This window comes from Passer domesticus, chromosome 28, assembly GCF_036417665.1.
Source record: "Passer domesticus isolate bPasDom1 chromosome 28, bPasDom1.hap1, whole genome shotgun sequence".
In the NCBI taxonomy this organism is placed as follows: Eukaryota; Metazoa; Chordata; class Aves; order Passeriformes; family Passeridae; genus Passer; species Passer domesticus.
Genome location: NC_087501.1, coordinates 4,074,224 through 4,095,346, shown reverse-complemented (window position 1 = coordinate 4,095,346; position 21,123 = coordinate 4,074,224). Strand labels below are relative to the sequence as shown.

At 53.7% G+C, this 21,123-nt stretch overlaps 1 protein-coding gene across 1 annotated transcript in view; it reads left to right on the top strand.

The window, feature by feature from the left end:
- PEBP4 (phosphatidylethanolamine binding protein 4) overlaps positions 1–21,123 on the top strand; it is a 76,878-nt gene that overhangs the window by 26,041 nt on the left and 29,714 nt on the right. Inside the window, exon 4 of the mRNA XM_064400418.1 lies at positions 12,454–12,552. Within this exon, the coding sequence (XP_064256488.1) occupies positions 12,454–12,552 (99 nt within the window). The remainder of the gene's footprint in view (positions 1–12,453; positions 12,553–21,123) is intronic.

Below are 21,123 nucleotides of genomic sequence, written 5' to 3'. Positions count from 1 at the left end.
TACAGGAGAGGAGGAAAGAGGGATGGTGGGATCATGTCTGATCCATATCTGAGCAGCCCTGGAGCAAACATGGATACAGGAGAAGGGAAATAGGGATGGAGGAATAATGTCTGATCCACACCTGAGCATCCCTGTACAGAACGAGGAGTACAAGAAGTAAAATTATCATGGAAGTTTCATTCCTGATCCACACCTGAGCATCCCTGGAGCAAACAGCTCCCTCTTGGCCTGGGCAGCGATGAAACCCCACCCGATATCCATCGTGGGTGGGTGGCAGAGCAGAATTGCATTTCCAAGGCAGGAGCAGCGTCCCATGGGCTGCTTCCCTGATTGAATTCCCCCCTGGTGACCCGGGCAGGTAATTGGGGCACGGGGGAGCCGGGGCAGATCGCACCCCCTGGGAATCAGCACCTCCAGGCACCCCCCCGAGCCGGGCAGCGAGCTGACTTCAAGGTGCCTAAAAAGTAATCAACTTATTGCCTAATAGATTTCTCAGTCATGAATTCCCCGTGCTCCAGATGCCCCCCAATCAGAGCAATTATGGATTTAAATGGAGCTGGAATCCGTGGCGCAGAAAATGCCCGTTTGAGCGGGGGATTGGCCAGAGGTGAGGGACCTGTAACACCCCTGGTAATGAAAGCTCTTCACAGCTTGCCGTGTTCCACCCGGGAATAATTGCTGCAGCCTGTGATACGGATCCGGCTGCGTTAATGATGCCCTGCTCCTTTTCACAGGACTCATTTCAGCTTTCTCCCGTTTTTTTTTGTTTTGGTTTTTTGTTTTTTGGGGTTTTTTTTCCCCCCGGGATTTCAAAGCGCCGAGGCACGGTGGGAATTAACGCATTAACGCGGCTGTTGTGGGGCTCGGGGTATTTCCAAATGTTGTTCCCGGGATCCGTTGACAAAGTGCCGGGGATCAGGAGCCTCGGGAAAGGGTGGCTGGAGGGGAATGGAGTGTGACACGGGTGTCATCCCTCTGTCCATCCCAGCTGGGATTTATTCGCTGTGACAGAGTGGATTTATCAGAACAAAACATACATCAGGAATTAAAAAAAAAAAAAATTAAAAAAAAATTGGATTGGAAATAAAACTCCCATTAACTTCCAAATGAAAACCACATCCAAGGGAGACAGTTGGCTTCTCCTCTGAGTTTATTATTAAATATTTTACCAGGGAGGGAAGTTCTGAGCTGAGCATCTTTTCCCTCCTGTTCCTGGCAAGAGCAGTTTGTGTGGAGGGAGGGTGAGCTCTTGGTTGTTTTCCCGAAGCTCTTCCTGGGGGTAGCTGGGTGTAGATTTCTCCCATTATTCCTGGATTTGAACAGCTTTTTAATGAGATCCTAAGGCAGGGTCCTACTCCTAAGTAATATTGGGAATGTATCTTCCAATATATCTCTATCTATCTGCAACATAGTCTGTATTTCCATACAGCGCAAATATAGAGTATGTAAAGATTATATAGATAATATATAGAGAATATACAGGGAATATATAGAGTATATAGAAAATATAGTCTATATTTGCATACAGTGTATATATAGAGCATGTAAAGATTATATAGATAATATATAGAGAATACACAGGGAATATATAGAGAATATACAGAGAATATATAGAAAATATAGTCTGTATTTGCATACAGCGCATAATACATAGAGTATGTAAAGATTATATAGATAATACATAGATAATGCATAGAGAATATACAGAGAATATAGTCTATATTTCCATGTAAAATATATATTAAAATCTAGCAATATATATTAAAATATACAAATATATCTATTCTATATGGACATATAGAATATATAGAATATTTATTCCAAATATATGATACATTATATCTAATATGTATTATAAGTTATTTTATTTGGTGCATAGGGGTGGGAGAAAGGCCCTGTCTGTCCTTTTGGATACTCACAACTCAGCAGCAGCAAATTCCACGTGCTGGGAGGGGGTTCCAGCCCGTAAATGACACCGTGGGTGGGTCAGCGCTGCATCCCCAGGGACGGAGCCGCGCCGAGCAGCTCCCGCCGCTCCTGAAACGCTTTAATTTCCCCCCAAATGGAACCGAGATGTGTTTTTTTCCCTCGCTGGCCGTGCGATCGCTCCGGCCGAGGCTCCCGAGGGGCTCGGGGATTAATTTCCCCGGGTGACCCTGGGGGCCGCGGCCGCCCGACCCCGGCGCCGGAGCGGCCGCGAGGTCGCGGCGAGGGAGCGGAGGGGACCCGCGGCCGCTGATGAGGAGCTCGGGGCGCTCCGCGGTTTGGAAATGGCATTTCCACTTAACTCAACCCCCGAGCGGCCCCGAGATTCAATTACCGGCCCCGGCAGCGCCGTCCGTCCCTGGGGACAGCAGTGTCACCGTGCCCCCGCCAGCCCCGGGACCCCCCGGTGGCCTCGGGGGCGGCCAAGGGTCCCTGCAGAGGGGTCGGGATGTGCTCGGGAATGGTCAATGAGCAGGGGGATTGTAGGAATGGGAATTTATCCCTGTAAGGAGTCAGGCCGTGGGCTGTGTCTTGGAGCAGAGCTGGGGTTTGGTGGCAGTGGTGGCCTGAGGATGGTCCCTTGTCCCCTTCTGGGGCAGAGCCAGACAGCTCCCAAAGGGCCTATCCGTGTCTGGGTGATTTTGAGGCTTTTCCCAGAGGAGCAGGGGATGGGAGAGAGGCTGGGGAGAAGCCGGGGAGGCTCCTCTCAACTCTGTGTGCTGCTGTGAGGTTCCTCACAAAGCCCACGGGGACATCTGCTGGGACAGTGGCCCCGTCCCTGACGTGGGCCACGCTCAGGTCACCCGGATTTCCCACAGCCAGGTCTGTCCTCATCCCCAGATCCTCCTCCCTCAGAATCACAGAATGGTTGGGGGTGGGAAAGGCCTCGGGATCGCTGAGTCCAGGCTGTGCCCGACCCCCACCCTGTCACAACCAGGCCTTCCTGGGACCCCTCCAGGGACGGGCACTCCAACCCTCCCTGGGCAGTTCCTGACCCCCTTTCCATGCAGAAATTCCTGCTGTGCCCACCCTGAGCCTGCCCTGGCCCAGCCTGAGCTGTTCCCTCTGCTCCTGTCCCTGTTCCCTGAGCACAGCCCGACCCCCCGGCTGTCCCCTCCTGGCAGGAGCTGTGCAGAGCCACACGGTCCCCCCTGAGCTCCTTTTCTCCAGGCTGAGCCCCTTCCCAGCTCCCTCAGCCTCTCCTGGTGCTCCAGCCCCATCCCAGCTCCGTTTCTCCATTTGGGACAGTCTGGGCCATGTGTGCTGGGTGTTTGGCACCGTCCACAGCCCCAATCCCAGCGGGAAGCCAGGATTGTGTCACTGGGATAATTCCACTTGTGCCGGAGCCTGTGAAAATGCTCTTTCTTTTCACAGAGCAGAATCTAATCCAGAAGAGAAGAAAACACTCATTATTTAATTTTCCCCAGTATTTTTGTGTGCTCATGGGATTTTAATGGTATTAATTATTATTTAATTTGCACTTTGGCAATTCATTTGTGCTGAGCTATTCTGGTATTTGAGAGCCAGTGATGCTCAATCCCTTTTGTATCTCCATCCGTGCTGCTGCTCTCCAGCCCTTCTTCCCAGGTATCCGTGCATCCCTCAGTCCCATCCACCTTTCTTCCAGGTCCTCATCCTGTCCAAAGCATCTCCTTATTGTCCACATCCCCCTTTATTTGATTTTCTTTATAATCTCCAGCTACCAGACCCCAGCTGGGAAAATCCGAGCAGGAATCATCAGCTTGGAGTCAGAGCATGGAGGAGCTGGTGTCTCCTGGGTGTTCCTGGGGCAGAACCCCCATCCATGGGGCCAACATCCTGCTGTCTCCATGGAAACATCCCTCTATCCCCTCTCAAGCATCCCTAAATCCCCATCCCTCCATTTCCATGTGAGGATCCCTAAATCCCCATCCCTCCATCTCTATGATCATCCAACCCTCAATTCCCCTTTCTCCATCTCCACACATTCCAAACCATTCTTCCACTCACATTCCACAAGGTTGTTCCATTCCATTCTTCCATTCACAGCATCCTTCCATCCCCATGAGAGAATCCCTCCATCTCCTCACAAAGCATCCTCCATTCCTGTCCCTCCAGCTCTTCACGAGCATCACTCCTTGTCCACAGAAGAATTCCTTCATTTCCATTTCCATCCTTCCATGTGAGATTCCTCCATTCCCATTGCTCCATCTCCATGTGAGATTCCTCCATTCCCATCCCTCCATCCCCATGTGAGATTCCTCCATTCCCATGGCTCCATCTCCATGTGAGATTCCTCCATTCCCATCCCTCCATCCCCATGTGAGATTCCTCCATTCCCATTGCTCCATCTCCATGTGAGATTCCTCCATTCCCATCCCTCCATCTCCATGTGAGATTCCTCCATTCCCATCCCTCCATCTCCATGTGAGAGTCCTCCATTCCCATTGCTCCATCTCCATGTGAGATTCCTCCATTCCCATCCCTCCATCTCCATGTGAGATTCCTCCATTCCCATTGCTCCATCTCCATGTGAGATTCCTCCATTCCCATCCCTCCATCTCCATGTGAGATTCCTCCATTCCCATCCCTCCATCCCCATGTGAGATTCCTCCATTCCCATCTCTCCATCCCCATGTGAGATTCCTCCATTCCCATCCCTCCATCCCCATGTGAGATTCCTCCATTCCCATTGCTCCATCTCCATGTGAGATTCCTCCATTCCCATCCCTCCATCCCCATGTGAGATTCCTCCATTCCCATCCCTCCATCCCCATGTGAGATTCCTCCATTCCCATCCCTCCATCTCCATGTGAGATTCCTCCATTCCCATCCCTCCATCCCCATGTGAGATTCCTCCATTCCCATCCCTCCATCTCCATGTGAGATTCCTCCATTCCCATCCCTCCATCTCCATGTGAGATTCCTCCATTCCCATCCCTCCATCCCCATGTGAGATTCCTCCATTCCCATTGCTCCATCTCCATGTGAGATTCCTCCATTCCCATCCCTCCATCCCCATGTGAGATTCCTCCATTCCCATCCCTCCATCTCCATGTGAGATTCCTCCATTCCCATCCCTCCATCTCCATGTGAGATTCCTCCATTCCCATCCCTCCATCTCCATGTGAGATTCCTCCATTCCCATCCCTCCATCTCCATGTGAGATTCCTCCATTCCCATCCCTCCATCCCCATGTGAGATTCCTCCATTCCCATTGCTCCATCTCCATGTGAGATTCCTCCATTCCCATTGCTCCATCTCCATGTGAGATTCCTCCATTCCCATCCCTCCATCTCCATGTGAGATTCCTCCATTCCCATCTCTCCATCTCCATGTGAGATTCCTCCATTCCCATCCCTCCATCCCCATGTGAGATTCCTCCATTCCCATCCCTCCATCTCCATGTGAGATTCCTCCATTCCCATCCCTCCATCTCCATGTGAGATTCCTCCATTCCCATCCCTCCATCTCCATGTGAGATTCCTCCATTCCCATCCCTCCATCTTCATGTGAGATTCCTCCATTCCCATCCCTCCAGCTGCTCAGGAGCATCCCTTCGTCTCCATGTGAGATGCCTCCTTTTCCATATGAGCATCCTTTCATCTTCTCCATCTCCATGTGCACATGTATTCATCCCGGCTGAGGCTCCATCCATTCCCCTCCATTCCCCTCCATTCTCCTCCATTCCCCTCCATTCCCATCCTTCCAGCTCCACAGGAGCATCCCTCCACCCCCAATCCCCCCATTTATGTGTAAACATCCTTTGATCCCATATGAAAACCTCTCCATCCCCATCTCTCCATTTCTGTGTGTGCATCCCTCGACCCCATTCCATCCTCCCTCCATCCCATTCCAGCCTCTCTCCATCCCATTCCAGCCCCCTCCATCCCATTCCAGCCCCCTCCATCCTATTCCAGGCTCTCTCCATCCCCTTCCAGCCTCTCTCCATCCCATTCCATCCTCCCTCCATCCCATTCCAGCCCCCTCCATCCCATTCCAGCCTCTCTCCATCCCATTCCATCCTCCCTCCATCCCATTCCAGCCTCTCTCCATCCCATTCCATCCTCCCTCCATCCCATTCCAGCCCCACTCCATCCCATTCCAGCCTCTCTCCATCCCATTCCAGCCCCCCTCCACCCCATTCCAGCCCCCTCCATCCCCATCCTCGCCTTTCCAAGCCAGCCTCCCTCCATCCCACCGAGCCTCTCTCCATCCCCCTCCATCCCCGCCACTTCCCCAGATAATGAGAGCGAGTTTAAAAAACTTAAAGCCTCTTCCTGCCCGCGGTGAGTGACACAAATGGAGTTCATATTTAATCATCTGTTAACTCGTTGTCTATTATAGCTCTTTAATAGCACCAGAGATATTCTTAATGAAGCATGATTTAAGGTATTTACAGCTCTAGGACCGACAGACATCACTCACAGTGTGCAGGTAATGAGGCGTAAAACAGCTCTGGAAACCGTAAAAATGGGAGAGAGAGAGCGAGGAGGGAGAGAAAGCAGGCGAGGAGTTCGGAGCTGAATTGTTCCAGGGTTTGTTTTAAAATGTTTAGGCATTTAAAGTCATTTCAGCTTTGCCGAGGTGTCTGATAGCACCGAGTTCAGCAATTCCCAGCGCTGAGAACCCCTGCCTTGCCAGGAGGGGTCTGCTCCCCCAAGCTGAGACATCTCAGGAATCATGGGAGGGAGCAGGGAAAAAGCTTTTGAGGGTCCCCAAGGGCCTTGTGGGTGCATGGGAGCAAAGCCTGGAATTTCTGGGTGCAGTTTCCCCTTTGTTTTCCCACTTGGTGGCAGAGCCACTTTTGCTCACGGAGGGGACACCATGACCCTTTCCCTTGCTCGCCTGCAAGTGCCACCCCTGTGCAACGCTTTTATTTTCTTATTTTTTTTTTCTCCAGAAAAAAAAAAAAAAATTAAAAAACCCATCAGAACCCAAGCCAAATTTTGCAAAATAATTTGTGACGGAGGTGCCATTCTGCATCAAAATATTGTGTAGAAAATGTCAAATGTCACCAATCCATGTGTCCCCCCGCGTGATAGTAATTGGGCTGGAAGGCTGCGCTCTGCCACCGCGGCCGCTGGCCGCCTCCTCCTCCTCCTCCTCCTCACACTCGGCTCGGGAGATGTGTCGCTTCCCGAGTCCGTCCCGCGGAGCGGGGCCGGCCGCGGTGTCCCCAGCCCGGGGACGAGAGCGCGGTGCTCATTAGGCTGGAGTGGTGACAAGCAGCTCCTGGGGAAAAGGGGGGCGCGGGGCGGCGGCTGGCAGCTGGAGCGGGCGCTTCTCGGGGTCTTGGTTCCCTCCTGGATTTGGGAGCTGCGGCCCCGTTCCCCGCTGTTTTCCCCTTGAGGATTTTGGTGGAATCCGCTCGATTTGGGGAACCCAAAGCAGAACCACGGTGGGGTTTCTGACTGAGGAAACACAGCCTGTCGTTCCCCTCCCTCCCTAAAAGTGCTCCAGAGGCACTGACACCTGCATTTGCAGCACCGTGGACCCTTTGGAATATTTATCCCACTTTCTGCCTGGTTGTGTTGGGTGTGTAACACCCCCATTGCTGTTTTATTGCTGCCACGAGGGAAAACAAACTGTTCTTTCAGAGCAAATAATCCATTCCTTAAAGCATCCCAAGGCCTTAATCTGGGAACAGACCTTTCACACACACTCCTTAACCACCCTGGATGAATCAATCCTCATTAGGACATCAGGCTGCATAAATATTTGGCCGGTGAGGGAGCCCCAAGGGAGAGCAGAGGGATGGGGAGAGCTGCACTTGGAAATTCAATGAAGTTCCCTTCGGCAGCAGGAGCCAGGCCTGGGAGAGTTGGGTCAAGCCTTCAGCCGGTGCCACTTGTCCCCTTGGGCAAGTCCTGCGGAGCAGGGTTAATTTTGCTGACCTATTTTTTTGCCCGTGGAAGTGGCGAGGTGCAGGTGGAGAAGGAGGAGGTGGAATCCTGCGGTGCTCGGCAGCTCCCTCCCCAAGCCACAACACAACTCGGCCCCAAACAATTTCTTTGCCGCCGAGGAAGGAGCTGGAATTTCTCTCTGGCGAGGCAGCAGCAGCAGAATTGTGAAGCCGGTGCCTGTTATAGAAACTTTTTAGTACTGGGGACAAGCCAAGAAAAAAACCCAGATTGATCTCAAATCTCAGCTGGTGCTGGCGGCGCTTCCACCTCCGACTCCTGCTCTGGTGGGACGTGAGCTGGACCCTCCAAGCATCCCTGAGGAGAGCTGGGATGTTTCCCAGTGTTCTGGGTACTCTTCCCAGCTCCCTGCCCAGCCAGGAGCTCCTGCCCTGCTCTGGAAGGTGGTTTTGGGGTAGACTGAGGTTTTTTGGTTTGTAATTGCATAAACCCAGCTCTTCCCTGGCCCCATTCCCCATCCCATTTCCACAGCAGTGGGACCAGCCTGGATCATCTCATGCCATCAAAATCCTTCCCAGCAGGATAATCCAGGCTGGGGCAAAGCCAGGCTGCAGCTCCCAGGGAGGTGAAAGGTTTTTTGGCTCAGACACCATCACAACCTGTCTGTGATTTCCATGATTTCCTTCAGCACCGGGGAAATTCCTTAGGAGCTGTCAAGGGCGTGGTGGCAATGGGGCAGCTGGAAATTTCACCTCATTCCCTCGAGTGGCGAGGGGCTGGTGCAGGGAACACCCTGTGCTCTGGGTGTGCTGGGTGAGCTGGGAGGATCCAGCCTGGATCCATCCAAACCTGCTCATTCCCATGTTGGGAAGCGGGCGCTGGGCTGGGCCTGGCTGGGGCTTGGCCTGGTTTTGGGATGGAATTCCTACGGCAAAGCTTGGGCACCGTCCATCCCCCCTTCACAGAATAAAGCACATTTTAATCCATTTCTCCTCCGTGCCCCGGATAAACGGATGCCAACGGGATGGACACGCCAACACGGCCACCCCTGGGCTCATCCAGCTCCGTGCCCAGCCCGAGCCGGGGATCCCTGGCAGGGCAGAGCTCCGGGGCCGCCCCGGCGCTGCCGAAAATGCCGGAGCACTGCATGTGTGCTGCTTCCATGTGCGCTGGTTTCCAAGGAAACCGCTCGCTCTACATGTGTGTCGCTTAACACCCTATTTGCTTTCATTTGGATAAGTCTTTAATTCCTGTGCAGCCCCGGCTCGGCGGGATCTGTTGAGCTCCATGTGTATCCTCAGCGCACAAAATCCTTCTCCTGCCTGCCTGCCTCTTGGAAAAGTCGCTGCCTGCTCGGAGCGAGTTTCCTAAACCTGTGCCTAATTGGAGCAGCTAATGCTTTCTGCAGGAATAACTGGATATTCCGCTGCTGCCTCCCCTCTAGAAACAATTAGCAGGGAAAACAAGGAATGCAGGGCTCTTGTCACCTGCCACCAGCTCTGCTGCTCCGGCTCCGTGTCGGGTGCAGGAGCAGGGCAAGGACACCCCTTCCCAGGGGTGTGGGGGCAAAGCTGGGCAGTGCACGTGTGGGTTTGAGTCCTTGGGAAGGCAGCAGCTCTGGCAATGGGTAAATGTAGGTTTTAAAGTGACCTGGAGTGAGGAAGCAGGGAAGGGTGGCCGTGAACAGTGACCCAGTTGGTGTCACACATCAGCCTGGAGAAGGGAAGGCTCCAGGGAGAGCTCAGAGCCCCTGGCAGGGCCCGAAGGGGCTCCAGGAGAGCTGGGGAGGGACTGGGGACAAGGGATGGAGAGACAGGACCCAGGGAATGGCTCCCACTGCCTGAGAGATGGGATATTGGGAAGGAATTCCTGGCTAGGAGGTGGGGAGGGGCTGGGATGGAATTCCCAGAGGAGCTGTGGCAGCCCCTGGATCCCTGGCAGTGCCCAAGGCCAGCTTGGAGCAGCCTGGGACAGTGGAAGGTGTCCCTGCCCAGGGGAGGGAACTGGATGGAGTTTAAGGTCTCTTCCCAGCCAAAGCATTCCATGATCCCATGACAGCAATAGGACGCACTGGGTGCTGCACTCCAGCAGCTCCTCCATGGCTTGGGCCAAGCAGGAGTGACCAACAAAGATTCGGGGTGGTTTTCCGCCCCAAATTTTCATCCGCAGCATCCCAAAGTGGCTTTTTCTTCCCTCTCCCCCTTCCTCCCTTCCCTTTGCACAGCGAGATGCCTCCTGTTCTTGTGCACTGGGGGAATTTTCTGATCTAAAGCCACTTTCCTCCTCTCCCAAAATCCCTGGGGCTGGCTCATGCTTGTAAAGCCGAGCAGCTCCCGTGTCACTCGGGGCTGGCTCCCGTCTGCAGCCCTGACAGCAGCTAATGCTGTTAGCCTGTGTCGAGGAGGGATTTCAGCATCAAAAACCCCCAAAATCGCCACACTCGGGCTGCTCTGCTGCTTGCAAGCAGTTCAAAAGCATCCCCCCGTGTTTGGGGTGCCCGGCATGGCCCCGGGGACGTGGCACTGGGGTTTTGGGGTGGCCTTGGGGGCTGCTGCAGCCTCGGGAGGATGAGCAGCCGGGATTAACTCGGCTCGGGGAGGGCTTTGCTATCTTTAGGTGGAAGGTGAGGAGGGATTGTGGCTCTCAGGGTGGCCGGCAGGTGAGGAGAGAGAAAAATCCCCCGGGGGCATTGCGGCTCAGGGCGCTGACCCCAGCTCCTGTCCCCACCGGGGTCTGGCCCCCGGCCCCCGGCCGCGTGCGCTGTCACCTTTCTAGGCCACAATCTGTCCCCAATTCCAAGCCTGCTGTTAGCTTCACTTGCACTCTATTCTCGTGTTTGCTGTTATTTTTTAACACTTTTTTTTTTCCTCCCTATTTTTTCTTTTTTTTTTTTATTTTTTTAATAATTTTTTTTTTTTGCATAAAAACACTATCCTCTCCCCAGAGCCTGCCTGGAGCGAAGGCATGGTCTGTACAACTGCAATTATTTCGAAGAACAGATGGAGTGAGGAGCAGAAAGTCTGTTAATAGTAATAGAAATGCTACATGTTAACCTGGACAGCACACGATGACAGTCCCATGACTACACGTTCTGTTCCCACCAGCTGGGCTCCGAGCGGAGCCGAGAGATTCAGAAACGCCGAGCTCGGCTCCGCACCCTCCCCAAAGTTAGAGCTCAAATTCCTTCACACTTCCAGTGCAGGGTTTTTGGGTTGTCGGGCTTCTTCTCCCCCTCCCCTCCTCCTCCTTCCTATTAAACGCTGATTTCGGCTCTGTTAAGGAATTTTGCTGCTTCTTCCCTTTTTTTTTTTTTTTTTTTTTTTTTTCTCCTCAGCCGGCTGCAGCTGGGAGCGTGGTGGGGATGGTGGTGGCGGCTCAGCCTCGAGGTCCTGACCTTCAGCCTCACGCGGTGACGCCAGCACGGCCCCTTTCCCACGCTCACATCTGCAGCCTCGCTGAAATTCCCCCACCCTGGGTGATGCCAGGCTGGGATTTGTGGAGCGGGGCAGCGGCGCGCCCGGGCAGGGCGGTTGGAGGGAGTTTGGGATTTTCTCTGCAACTAATTGGGTTGAAATCTGCATTTTCTGGTTAAAAGTGGTGCTCCCTGTGGAGGTGGGGCCTTCAAGACGTTTATGAGACGCGTGGGACGCCAAGGGAGGGGGGCACAGGTTGTGGCAACACCCCAGGGGGGTTTTGCCTCTTTACCCCAAGCAGAGGTTGGGAAATGGAGCAAAAATATTGAGTCAGCCCCAGGCACCTCGCTGTGCAAATCCTGCCTGGTTTCACAGGGCAGGGGACGCAGCCACAGAGCCGCAGCTAATTCCAGTGGGAATTGCAGGGCTGAATCCCAGGGCTGGCTGTGCCAGCCCAGCCCCCGGGGCACCGCTGGCGCCCTGACAGACGCACCTGGAGCTTTCATTCGGATATAGATCCCTTAATCTGCGTGCTTGAGGGATAATCTGGTGCCTGAGGTCCTGCCAAAGCCCTGGAGATCAGCAGGTTTTCCCTCCAGAGGTCACTTCCACCCAGCTCCATCCTCAGCAGACCAAAATATCCACGTGGGCTCCGTGCTGGTGGCACCTTTGGGTGCTGGGTACCCTCCGTGGGGGCCTGGGGGGGCTGTGAGGGTTTCCTGGGGGCTGAACCAGTGTTATCCATAAATCCCAGCTCTCTTTGCCCAATTCCATCACCCAGGAGTGGTACCTGACCCCCAGGTGCTGCTTGTTGCAGCATCCCGGGAACACCTTTTGGTTATTTTGGGATATTTGGGGTGGAGTTTGGCTCCCCACAGCCACCCCCATGGAGGATGGGGTACCCAGCTTCTCCCCAACCAAGTCTGGATCCCAAAAATACCAGAGTGGCTGCAATCCTGGGCCTCAGTGGGATGTGGTGATGAGCAGAGGGAATTCTCCTTGGTGCCTTTTCTTTGGGAGGAGGCAGAACACACATTTGTCCTCTGGAAAGATTTGGGATTAAATCATCCCTGGGGTTTGTGGCCTCCCCTGGTGCCCATTCTGGTGCCATTCACCACAGTGCTCCTGCTGGGAAAGAGTGGGAAAATGTGGATTTGGGGGTTTTTTACTGTCACCCCGTGGCCACAGCGTCCCCCTGTGCTCTCTTGCAGAACAAGAAATACGTCCTGGTGATGGTGGACCCCGACTGCCCCAACAGAGCCAACCCCCGGCACCGCTTCTGGAGGCACTGGCTGGTCACTGACATCCTGGTGAGTCCGGGCCCTTCCCCAGCACCCAGCGAGGGCTGGGATCCCTCGGGATGCAAACTCCTCCCGGAGAAACCCCGCAGGGAGGACGAGTGTTTGCCAGAGAAATGTAAATGGTGCTGGGCGTGTAGGTAGGGAAGTGCTTCCTCAGGCTATAAAGAGCCAGGCTGGTCCAAAAATATTGCTGCTTGGGTTTTGGGTTGGTTTTTTTTTCCTCTCCTTCTCCTAAGGAAATGCTGGAAAAAAACCCCAAAAACCACTTTGCCAACTCCCCACCACCGGTTTTCCCTGCGGAGACAACGCGTCCTTCCAAACAGCTCCTGCTGCTGGTTGGGTTTTGGGCTTAAAAAAGTGGGTTTGGTGAAAATCTCCATTAAATTCTAGTTTTTAAATTTTTTATTAAAAATTATTTGAATTCAGTGAGAGAACAAGGGGGGAAATGAGTTTGGGTTGAATTGTGGCGCTTCCCAGCACTGTGTCCATGGGATGAGTCCTTCCCCCTGTCCCGGTGTGTCGTGGCTTTGCTCCCAGAAATATTTTGGAAAAGCGGTTTTTTCCCTTCCTGCTTGTTTTTATGTCTTCAAAAAATGAGTTGTTGCAGCCCTAAATCAATCTAACTGATAATCTGGGTACTAAAGCCTAATTAAGATATCAATTAATTTGCAGCGTGCATTTAACAAGAAATATCGCGTCGTTCTCCTCTATTATTCTCTGAAATTACTGCTGAGGGCTCTTTGTACAGATACCTTAATTAGACTTTTTATTGTTAATGGGCATATTAAGCAAATTAAAACAGGATATTAATACTTTCCCTGAATTCCATAATTGGCTGAAAAATAGGAAGCATCGGGAATAATTGCAGGAATTTGTGTACAGAGCTTGGGGCTTTTTTTTTCGTGTTGTTTTGTGTTTTTATCCTTCACAGAAACCCTTCTGCATTTCTAACAACAGGGTCCTGAAAGTCTCTCATTAATTTTAATATTTACCAAACGCAAAGGAGCCCAAGCTCCTGTGTTTCCTTCTGTACACAGATCCTTCGGAGCCGTTCCCTCTTGCTAATTATTGTGGTTTTCCTTTTTTTTTTTTTTGAGTGTAAAATCCTATAAGCAAAGAAGGGAAATGTGGGATTCAAACCGCCAGCACAAATGGAAGGTGGGATTTTTTTCACCTGGCGTTTGGGTGATGCCATTCGTGATCTCTAAGGTCAAAATTTCTGTGTTAGGCCATGAAAGAGGGCGGGGAAAAGGAGATTTTTGGGAGGGAAAAGGGTTTTCCCCGCCTGCCAGGGATGGGGCAGATCCTGTCCCTTAAGCTTCAATTCCTTAAGCTTTCTTATCACGAGATAAATACATTTATAAATATAAACACACATATCCGAGCAGGGATTTGGCCTCGGTGCTCTTGATGGTCCCTTCCAATGTGAGATATTCACTGATTCCATGCAATATTCTATATAAAACCTATATATTGATATGATCCCTATAATGATGGGATAAATATATCCCCTCTATCTCCCGTGGGTGTGTGTGTGTATGTATCTCTCCTCTACACACACAGAAACGCGTCTAAATCCCCCAAATCCCACAAACGCCCAATAAACCACCAAAAAATCATCCCCATCCCGTGAGGACACCGGCACCAAACCCCCTGGGCTGGGGGTGCCGTGGGGGGGTCCTGGCGTGTCTGGGAGGAGTTTTCCCGATCCCCCAGCCCCAGATCCGGGTGCGGAGCCGGCGGGCTCAGCCACATGGTGTCTCGTTGAGATGCAGATCCTCGGGGGGATATGGGAGTCTTGGCTCCGAGGAGCTTCAGCTGACAGCCTTATTTGCACACTGGCTCTAAAATAACCGTGTAGGCTTTACATGACACCTTCTGTTGCTTTGGTGCAGAGAGGGGCTTGCAAGTGCCTCTCTCCGGGAGGGATGGGGCGGCCGGTGCCGTGCCGGGGGGCTGCCGGAGCCCCCGCGCCCGCCGGCGCCCCGGTGTCACCCCAGCATCACCCAGCATCACCCCAGTATCGCCCAGTGTCACCCCAGTATGCCCAGCACTGCTTGGTATCACCCAGTGTCACCCAGAGTCACTCCAGTATTGCCCAGTGTCACCCCAGTATCACCCAGTGTCACCCCAGTATCACCCAGTGTCACTCCAGTATGCCCAGCATTGCCCAGCAGGGCTTGGTACCACCCAGTGTCACCCAGTGTCACCCGAGCATTGCCCAGCAGTGCTTGGTACCACCCCAGTATCACCCAGTGTCATCCCAGTATCACCCAGCACTGCTTGGTATGACCCCAGTATCACCCAGAGTCACTCCTGTACTGCCCAGCAGTTCTTGGGAACCACCCCAGTATCACCCAGTGTCACCCCAGTATGCCCAGCAGTGCCTGGGTACCACCCCAGTATCACCCAGCATCACCCCAGTATCACCCAGTGTCACTCCAGTATGCCCAGCATTGCCCAGCAGGGCTTGGTACCACCCAGTGTCACCCAGTGTCACCCGAGCATTGCCCAGCAGTGCTTGGGTACCACCCCAGTATCACCCAGTGTCATCCCAGTATCACCCAGTATTGCCCAGCATCAGTCCACCATCACCCAGCATCCTCCAGCATCACTTGGGCATCCCCCCAGCATCACCCCAGTATCACCCAGAGTCATTCCAGTATCACCCAGCAGAGCTTGGTACCACCCCAGTATCTCTCAGCATTGCTCAGAAGTGTTTGGATACCACCCCAGTGTCACCCCAGTATCGCCCAGCATCACCCCAGTATTGCCCAGTAGTGCTTGGTATCACCCAGCATCACCCCAGTATCGCCCAGCATCACTTGGGCATCCCCCCAGCATCACCCCAGTATCACCTGGCTATTGCCCTGGCTTCGCCCCAGCATCCCCCAGGAATCACTTGGGTGTCACTCTGGCATCCCCCCAGCATCCCTTGGGTACCACCCTGACATCCCTTGGGTATCAGCCCAGCATCTCTTGGGTATCACCCTGGCACCCTTGGGTACCACCCTGACATCTCTTGTGTACCACCCTGGCATCCCTTGGGTGTCAGCCCAGCATCCCTTGGGCTCACCCCAGCATCTCTTTGGGTACCACCCTGGCATCCCTTGGGTTTACCCCAGCATCCCTTGGGTACCACCCCAGCATCCCTTGGGTGTCACCCTGGCACCCTTGGATACCACCCTGATATCCCTTGGGTACCACTCCAGCATCCCTTGGGCTCACCCCAGCATCCCTTGGGTACCACCCTGGCATCCCCCAGGCTTCGCCATCCCCCAGTTTGGAGGCAAGCAGCTCCAGCAGCACTAAGTGCCACTGCCGGGTGCTGCAGTACTTTGGCACGCCACCAGCTTTGGGGTTTGGCGGGGGCTTTGCTCTCCCAGGTGGGTTTTGGGATGGAGCCGTCCCATCCCCGCGGCGCCGCTCGCCGTTCCTCGTCAGCCGCTGCTCCGTCGCCGCTCCGATTGTCACACGCGAGAGATGCTTTCACTCCTATTCAAAATAATTTAAATAAAAATGTTGCTACAAAGTGGAATAATATCTTTTGATGAATGTTTTTAAAGCCCTTTAGGTTTTCATGGTAATTTGCAGTGTAAAATTATTTAGAGATAAGAGCCAAATTAGCTCTTATAGGCGGAGGTCGATATGTCCCGTTATCCATGGAAGCAGTGTTTAAATATAATCAGCCTTTACTCTAATGCAGCATAATTGTTCATTTGAAATAGCTTTTTTTTCCTCTTTTTTTTTCTCTTTTTTTTTTTTTTTACTCCATTCAATGAGTCATTAAAATATTCAAAGGATAATGCAGTGAATTGGAAATGAATTTATCACATTATCCTGTACATACTGTAGAGCATCAGGTAACCAGGCAGACTCGGAACCGGTTTACAGCGAATCCCCGGTAAACAAGGTTTTCCATTTTGTATTCAGTGGGGAAAGAAAAAGAAGGGAGAAAATACTGCCCTTCAAATGGAAAGCTTTCCGTCTTTATTCCCCCTCCTCGGGGAGGAGGAAGGGGGAGGGCGAGAGCAGCGAATTTGTACTCCACTAAAGCCTCGCCGCTTTAACTTTATTTTTATCAAAATATGTTTGTAACAGAAAGTCGTTATGGAAACGGGTTCTGCCAGCCGGGAGAAATCCTGCGCCAGGATGGAACCGAGCGGGACCCGCCGGGCTCTGCTGCCACCAGCACCGCCTGCCTCAGCCCCAAACCCCTTCCCAGGGCAGGCCGCTGGGGAAACTGAGGCACGGAGCTGCCACAGGCAACTCTGGGGTGGGACGGGGGAAGTGGATCCAAGGTTTTTGATGAGAGCCATTCCCACCCATCGCTCACCCCGGCCTTCCCCGCACTGGGGGTGCTGCTCCAGCCCCTCCCGTGGCTTTGTGGGGCAGAGTGGGGATCCCAGGGATGGGATTGGGGAGCCGAGGGATGGTGGCACCGCTGTCCCCAGAGGCGCTGGCAGCGCGGCTGGCCTTCCCCCGGTGCCTTCCCCGGCGGTGGCCGTGCTCGTCACCACGCGCGGCGGCGCCGCCGGTAAACAGGCTCCGGGTTGCAAGTGTCACCATAGAAACAGGTGCTGTCTTAAGCAAACAAGGGCTTTATTAACCTTAAAAATTATGGGGTTTTTGCACCAGGGGAGCGTGGAAATGGAGCTGCAGGGCGCAGGCTGCTCGCCTGTGCCCATGGCCCTGGCCCCTGGCTCTGTCCCCATCCCAAAGGGATGTGGTTCTGCGGGAAACTTTTCCTCTGTGGCACGTGGAGCTCAGCTCCAGCTTCTCCAGAATGCTGGATTTATCAAAAATCAGAGAGATCGGCTGTTAATTGCCGGCTGCTGTCGTTCCAGCTCCTCGGCTGCTGGGTGAAGAGTTGTAGGGACACCTTGGGGACATTTTTGCTGAGCACTCGTGATCCGGGTGCTTTCACCATCCCAGCAGGAGAAAAAAGTCAGGGCAAGGAATTATTTTAATCATTAATTGATGCTGGGCGGAGGAAAATCAGGTTTTGGGTACCCTACAGATGGGGGGATTCCACATTTTGGGAGCTGCTGGAGGTGCTGGGGCAGCGTTCTTGCCTGCGCCATGCAGCATCCATGGTTCCCACGGATCTGTGGAATTGTGGGATCGCTGATCCCCGCCTCGCTGGGGGGGAGAAGGGGCAGATGTAGGAGTTGGTGCCCTGCTATTGTTCCTCCTCGCTGGAGCCCTCTCGACTCTGCTTTTTGGTGATGAAACCGAGGGTTTGAAAGGGAAAGAACAGAGGGAAATGTTGGTTTAATTGATGACTTGGCTCCTCGGAATACTCAGTTCCCTGGTGTGAGTTTCTGTCGCTGCTCGTTAATGAAGCCTTTATTAATAAAAGAAATTAAAAAAAAAAAAAAAGCGCAAAATAAGTAAAGAGACTGTAGCTCAGGGGGAAGTTTTCTTTGCTCTCCAAGCTCCTGTGGAAGGAACTCTTCCCTGTGAGGCCCTGGGATGGATTTCCTAGAGAAGCTGTGGCTGCCCCTGGATCCCTGGAAGTGCCCAAGGCCAGGTTGGACAGGATTTGGAGCAACCTGGGACAGTGGAAGATGTTCCTGCCCATGGAACTGGATGAGATTTCAGGTCCCTGCCCACCCAAACCACTCTTGATTCCATGAATTTCTCATCCTGAGAGATGTTTGAAAGGAGATTCTGTGCCTGCAGGGCGGTTGAGGACTGGCAGGGACCAGTTTCTTCTCCCAGGTGTCAAATGACAGGACAGAAGTCGTGCCAAGAGAGGCTCAGGTTGGATATTGGGAAGATTTTTTCCCTGGGAAGGTCGTCCTGCCCCGGGCAGTGGTGGGGTCACTGCTCCAGCAGGGATTTTGAAGCCATGTGGATGTGGCACTTGGGGACAGGGTTTGGTGCTGGGGGGATTGGTTGGACTCGATGCTCTTAGAGAGCTTTTCCAACCCAAACAACTCCATGATTCCATGATTCCATCAGTGCTGGGGTGCTCTGTCCGGAGGGAAGCTGTGTCCTGGGGTGCTGAGGGTTGATCCCACTGTTGATCCCCACAAATCCCAGCATTCCCACCCCGCAGGAGCTGCTGGCGTGCTCCCTGCTCGGCTTTGTGCTCACCTGGAGTGTAATTAACACTGCCAGGTAATTGCACTCCCAAAGCCCTGCGAGAGCTGTCACTGAGCAATTCCCACTGGACAGCAGGAGCTGGAAGCACCCGTGGGATCAGCAATGGCTCCGTGAATTTTGGGAATGGCCATGCAGGCCAGGGAGGATAGAGAGCATTGCTTGAACCCTTTGGGGAGTGGAAAAAGGGGGAAAGCATCCCAAAATCTCTCTTCCTTCTGGGAGGGAGGGTAGGGCTGGCCTGGGACACGAAGCCATGGCTCATCCCTTGGGAATGCTGCTCCCTCCTCCCGGGAGCCGCGGGGTGCCAGGCTCGGCATGGAGGTGCCTTTTAGGATTGTTATCATGGATCCCTGATGAACGGGGCATTAACGATGGCTCCAGAGGCTCCCGGGGCTGCTCGGATTTATCCCCAGCCCGGCCTTGTCCCCCAGCTGATCCTGACCCTGCCATTCCCTCGGGATGAGCTCAGGGTGAAGCCACAGCACTGAAGTGTTCAGAGACCTGCCAGGTTTTGGGGTTATTTGGGATTTCTCCACACTGGCCAGGAGTTGCTCCCTCTGCTCCTTGTCCACAGCCAGGATCGTTATCCAGATGGGAATTTGGCTTTTTTTTTTTTCCCTCTGTGCTTCTGTTTCATTTAACATGCAGAGGCTACTAATTTGTCACAATTCAATAAAGCCAAGGTTACAAACACTCTGGCTGCTGTTTATTTAAACGATGGTTTGTTAATTAGCTCCTCATAACGGGGAGAGAATAAATCAGATAGAGCCTACCAAAAAAAAAAAGGCAGAGAGAAATTTCACAGATTAATTTTATTTTCCAGCTGAGGTATTCCTGGCAGCCAAGCTCCCACTTCCATCCCAGGCTGCTTCCCTGTGCGGGTGCAGGTGTGTGAGGAGCATCGAGGCCCTGGGACGATCCTTGGCCTTGCTTGCCAGGGGTACAAAAAGGACTTTTCTGGCTCTTTTTTGGCTTTTTTCTGCTGTTGGGTTCCATCCCTCCAACATGGTCACAGCTGGGGGTGACCCTCTGCCTTTTCAGTTTTCCCTCTGCTGAATCTGAGGAAGTTTTGATGGAATCAAAACTCGGATCCTGAAGGAAGTTGGTGCAGTTGGGAGTTCAGGGAAGGTTCATCCGTCACCATCAGCTCCGACCCCATCTCTGGCTCCCGTCGCCAACCTGTCCCACCACCACGGGAATATTTCATTTACAGCCTGTAAAACCTGCCCGGGGATGGGATTTCTCACAAACTCTTGCCTGTGTCCCCTCTCTGGGGACACTTGTGAGCATCCAGGGAGCTCAGGAGCGTCCTGGTGGCCGGAGGAGAGCGCTGGAGCCGGGGGGACCTTGCGGAAGAGACACTGATCAGTGATTAATCGGGCATGTGTGGTTGTGTGGGAGCGATTTGTGTTGGAGGAGGGAACTCCTACAGCACCCCGGTCATGAATCATTTGAAGAGCAAATTTGTGCAGTTACCAAGGGAACGGAAGAAAGGAAGGGACTTCCCTTGCCGAAATGACTCGCGCTCTGATGCGGCTGAGAAAATCACTCCAAAAAAAAAAAAAAAAGGGAAAGGGAAGGGAAAAAAAAAAAAAAAAAAAGAGGCGAAGCTGTGACTAAGCAGCAGAAGTTATGTAAAGTGCTCGCTGGGAAGTGCAGGGGAGGGACAGCACATCCTGCCGCTGCCCACGGCGGTGGCGGGGGGCGGCCCCGGCCCCCTTCTCGCCTCCCCGGGGAGCGGGGGCGAAGCCGCCGGCTGGGCCGGGCCTGGCTCGGCAGCGGCTGGCAAAGGTTGGGGAAGGGCCTCGGTGTCCCCTGGAGCCGGGCGGTGTCGCCAGGCTGGGAGCGCCACGCGTGTCCCACCGCTCGGTGTCACCCGCTGTCCCCCGGGGAGGTGTCCGGGCAGGGGGGCGGTTTTGGGGTGCTTGGGGCCCCTCGTCCAGCTGGGATTTTCCATGGGGATGGGGGGTGTGGGAGGCGATGTTTGCGGGGGCTCGCGGTGGTGACCTCGCGGTGGCCAATTTGTCGCGTCTCACTCAGGACAGGAGCGGTGGCCGAGGGTGGGATCCTCTGCTCCGCTCCCCGGGCAAGGAGCTCACTTTGGGGCTCAGCACCCAAATTTAACGATGCTCACCCAAATTTGGGGATGCTCACCCAAAGGGCACCAAAAACACCAACGGCCCCTGCACGGCAGGGGATGCGCGGGGCGCCTCCAAAGCCCAGGAATGTGCTTTTCCTTGGGAAGGAGCTCCCCCGGGGCTGTGCAAGGCAGAGCAGCAAAGGCTGCGGCAGCACAGATCCGCAGCAGCGGCGGCGGCATCGCCGGAAAGATGCTTGGGATCTTTCCAGCTTCCGCCCGGGAGCCCCCGAGCCCGGCGGGAGCCGCGATCGCTCCCGAAAAGGGAATGCAGAGGCAGCTGCACGGTGAAGGAAAACCCTCTGGCTGCCCTCCCCGGGTGCCACAGACAC